At 51.5% G+C, this 4,380-nt stretch overlaps 1 protein-coding gene across 1 annotated transcript; it reads left to right on the top strand.

Moving 5' to 3' along the window:
- Positions 1-1,027: 1,027 nt before the first annotated feature.
- On the top strand, positions 1,028-1,805 carry LOC122546395 (gap junction alpha-5 protein-like). The gene has a single exon (XM_043685118.1). It carries the CDS (start codon positions 1,089-1,091, stop codon positions 1,803-1,805), a length of 717 nt encoding a protein of 238 aa, XP_043541053.1. The 5' UTR covers positions 1,028-1,088.
- Positions 1,806-4,380: the final 2,575 nt, after the last annotated feature.

Genomic DNA, 4,380 nt, shown 5'->3' with positions numbered 1-4,380 from the left:
CCGGGGGCACTCGGATTGGGGTCATCCGGGGCGCTCAATCAGGGTCAGGGGTCATCACCGAGGACGCTCGGACAGGATTGGGGGTCCTCAGGGACGCTCGGAGAGGGTCAGGGGTCATTGCTGGGGTGCTTGGAACAGGGTCGGGGGTCATTGCCGGGCTCGCTCGGACAAGGTCGGGGCTGATTACCGGGGACACTCGGACAGGGTCATGGGTCATTGCCGGGGATGCTCGGTCAGGGGTCATTGCCGGGGACGCTCGGACACGATCAGGGGTCATTGCCGGGGACGCTCGGACACGATCAGGGATCATTGCCGGGGACGCTCAGACAGGGTCAGGGGTCATTGCTGGGGATGCTCAGAAAGGGTCAGGGGTTGTTGCTGGGGACGCTCGGACAGGGTCAGGGGTCATTGCCGGGGATGCTCAGAAACGATCAGGGGTCATTGCCGGGGACGCTCAGAAAGGGTCAGGGGTCATTGCCGGGGACGCTCGGACAGGGTCAGGGGTCATCGCCGGGGATGGTCGGACGGGGTCAGGGGTCATTGCCTGGCCCACTCGGAGAGAGTCAGGGGTCATCGCTGGAGATGCTCTGAGAGGGTGAGGGGTCCGTCGTGGTGTGGAGACGGTCAATTGTGATGTTTGTTTTTGAGAGGCTGGGTCCTCGCTGGCGTTTTGACATGTCCCATTCTCTCCTTGCCCCCTCCTCCCCCCACTCTTTCCCTCCTTCCTCTCTCTCCCACTCTCCCTCATTCCCTCCCCCCTCGTTTCCTCCCCCCTCGTTTCCTCCCCCTCCTCCCCATCTCCTTCCCCTCTCCTTCCCCTCTCTTTCCCCATCCTTCCCACTCCTCTCTCTCCTTCCTTCCCCCTCTCTCTCCTTCCTTCCCTCCCTCCTCCCCGACTTCTCTCTCTGTCTCTGTCTTTGTCTCTCACTCTCTGTGTCTCTCTCTCTGTCTGTGTGTGTGTGTGTCTCTCTCTCTCTCTGTCCCTCCCCCTCTCTGTGCACAGGTCTGGCCCCCCCAGGCTCCCGGATCAGGAGTAGGAGGAGGATTGTAGGCCCCGTGGGAGGGTAGGCCTCGGGCCTGGTGGAGCGATGGGCGACTGGTCGCTGCTCTCCCGGATCCTGGAGCAGGTGCACCAGCACTCGACGGCGGTGGGCAAGGTGTGGCTGACGGTGCTGTTTGTCTTCCGGATGCTGGTGCTGGGAGCGGCCGCCGAGTCGGCCTGGGGGGACGAGCAGTCCGGCTTCAGCTGTAACACCCGGCAACCGGGCTGCGAGACCGTCTGTTACGACCGGGCCTTCCCCGTCTCCCACGTCCGCCTCTGGGTGCTCCAGGTGGTCTTTGTCTCCACCCCGTCGCTGGTCTTCGTCGCCCACGCCCTGCGCTCCGTCCGCCGCCAGCAGGAGGCGCCAGCGGGGGGCGCACCGGGACGTCAGGGAGACAAGGCGCAGATCCGCGGGGCGCTGCTGGGTACCTACGTGTGCTGTGTGCTGGCCCGCTCGGCCCTGGAGCTGGGCTTCCTGGCCGCCCAGTACCTGCTGTACGGGATCTTCCTGAGCCCCGTGTACCGGTGCGAGCGGGCGCCCTGCCCCACCCCCACCGACTGCTTCGTCTCCCGGCCCACCGAGAAGAACATCTTTGTGGCCTTCATGGCCGCCGTCTCCGGGGTCTCGCTGCTCCTGGGGCTGGCCGAGCTCTGCTACCTGGGCAGGCGGCGGCTGTGCCCCCCCACCCTCGAGGCCCAGGCCCCTTCCCCCAATGCCTGGCCCCACCGCCCGCAGAACCAGGACCTCCGCGTCACCGTCTGAGCCGCCATTGGCAGGCCGGGGAGCGGGGTGGAGGAGTCTCGGGGTCAGGGAAGGGGCAGGGAAGAGAGGGGTTTCCCGGGGGTAGGATTGGTTGGGGGGGGGGGGGTGTTGGCTAATTGGAGGTGGTGGGGAGGGCCAGTTTGGAAAGGCAGACCCTCCACCCCACCCCGTTGGTGCGAGAGAGGGTGGGATTGGGACTTTAGGGTTGTCGTGGCAACCAAGGGGCCATTGGAAACCAAGGGAAGCTGCTGGAGAAACTCAACATCTGGAGAGAGGTTTACAAATGAAAACCAGAGGTTGAGTTGAAATTGAATTGATATTGAGTTGAGGTTGAGTAGAATTGAGTTGAGGTTGAATTGAATTGATTTGAGGTTGAGTTGAGTTGGATTGAGTTGAGGTTGAGTTGAATTGAGTTGAGATTGAATTGAGTTGAGGTTCAGTTGAATTGAGGTTGAGTAGAATTGAGTTGAGTTGAATTGAGTTGATTTGAGGTTGAGTTGAATTGAGTTGAGGTTGAATTGAGGTTGAGTTGAATTGAGTTGAGGTTGAATTCAGTTGAGTTGAGATGAATTGAATTGAGTTGAGGTTGAGTTGAATTTATTGTCACGTGCACCGAGGCACAGTGAAAAGTTTTGTTTTGTGAACAGTACAGGCAGATCATAGAGTTAAGTAGCGTAGATAAATAGTAGGTAAACCGCAGCAAAAACCAAAGCACAGGTACAGGCAGATGTTAAGAGTTAAGGGTTGGGATAGGAATGGTAGGAGGGGGAGAAGTTGAAGAAATGAGGGAAAGGGAGAAAACGAGATGATCAGGGGGCCATTGGAGATAATTGTTGGGGAAATAGCAAATTGCAGGAAGAATTGAAAAGACAATTGGCAAGATTTAGGGAGAATGGGGAAGATTTGGAGGGAGTTGGAACTGGGAAAATTGAGGCGGGGGCGAAACTGGGAGAAAATTTGGGGAAAATGGGCAAAATAAGGTTTGAAGAGAATCAGGGGAAAATGAGGTTGGGGTGAATTGGGATACATTGGCAAAATTGGGGGAAAATAACATTTGAAGATAATGGAGAGATTAGAGAGAATGAGAGTGACTTGGGAGAAATGCCTAAGTTTGGGATAATTCAGAAAAAATAAGATTTGGAGAGAATTGGGGGAAATGGCAGAACTTTGGAAAAATGAAGATTTTGCGGGGATTGGGAAAAATATGATTTGGAGTGAATTGGATTGGATAGGAGTGGGGAGGATTGCAGGGGTGGGTAACTGGAGAGAATTTGGGAATATTGGCAAGAATTGAAGAATTGGGAGAAATGAGAAGATTAGGACAGGATTGGGAAAATTGACAAAATTTGGGGAAAATTGAAAAAGTGGAAAAATTGAGGGAGAATTGGGGGAAAAAATAGCAGATTTGGAGAGAACTGGAATTGGGAAAAGGGGAAATGCTTAAGGAAATTTGAGAGAAATGGAAGAAAATAAGACTTGGAGAGGAAGAGAATATCTGGGAAAACTGGAGTGAAATGGGGAAACATAAGGTTTCAGGAGAATTGATGAGCATTGGGAAAATGGAGTAAATCAGGAGTCAGGGCAAAAAAGGTTTGGACAGAATTGGAATTGGGAAAAGTGGGAAGATTGGGGAGAATTAGTGTGAATTGGTGAAAATTGGAAAGAATCGGAAAACATAAGATTTGGAGAGAATTGGGGGAAATGGGATGACATGGGGAGAATTGGGAGAAATGGTAAAATTTGGGAGAATTGTTGGGAGAAGATTTGGAGAGGATTGAGGAAAATTGGAGAGGAGTGGGGAAAACTGAAAGGAATTATGTGCAATTTGGAAGAATGATGGAATTGGAAAGAAATGGGAGGGTTCGGGGAGAATTTAAATTTTAAAAAATGTAAAATGTCTAGCATTGGAAAGAATTTATGGAAATTGGCAAGAATTGAGTATAATCAAGAGATTTGGGAAGAATGGAGAGATGAGGAAGAGTTTGAAACAATTGGACAAATTGAGGAAGGATTTGAAATAATTAGATAAATTTGAGAATTGGGAAGTAGTTGAAATAATTGGAGACGAATTGTGCAGAGTTGGGTGCGATCAGGGAGAATTGGGAAGCATTTGAAGGAATTGGAGCGAATTGGTTAGATTTGGGAAGAATTAGAAATCATACAAGAAAATTGAGAAGAATTGATCATTGCAGAGTATTGGGGAGGAAATGGGGAAAATTTGGGAACATTTGGAAATACATGGGAAGAATTGAGGAAAACAGTCGAGCGAGAAAGGATCTTTGGAGAATTGTGGGAAAATTGGGGAGAATTGAAAATGGTTGAGAAAATGGGGACGTGTTGCAAGTGAATTGGGGAAAAATCTGTGGAAATTTCAAAGAATTGGGTTGGAAAACATAGAGATGATTGGAAACGATCGCTAGAGATTTGGGAAAGTTGAGGAGGGTTGTGGGGTCATTTGAAGGAGAATTGGGTAGAATTAGCAACAATGTGAAATTTCAAAAGAATTGGGGAAACGTGGGGAGGATTAGAATTTTGGGAGAAACTTGTGGAGAATTAAGAAGAATTGGGATGGATT

Source organism: Chiloscyllium plagiosum, unplaced genomic scaffold, assembly GCF_004010195.1.
Source record: "Chiloscyllium plagiosum isolate BGI_BamShark_2017 unplaced genomic scaffold, ASM401019v2 scaf_99663, whole genome shotgun sequence".
Classification (NCBI taxonomy): Eukaryota; Metazoa; Chordata; class Chondrichthyes; order Orectolobiformes; family Hemiscylliidae; genus Chiloscyllium; species Chiloscyllium plagiosum.
Note: the sequence above shows the minus strand (reverse complement) of the source record. Positions and strands in the feature narration are given on the sequence as shown.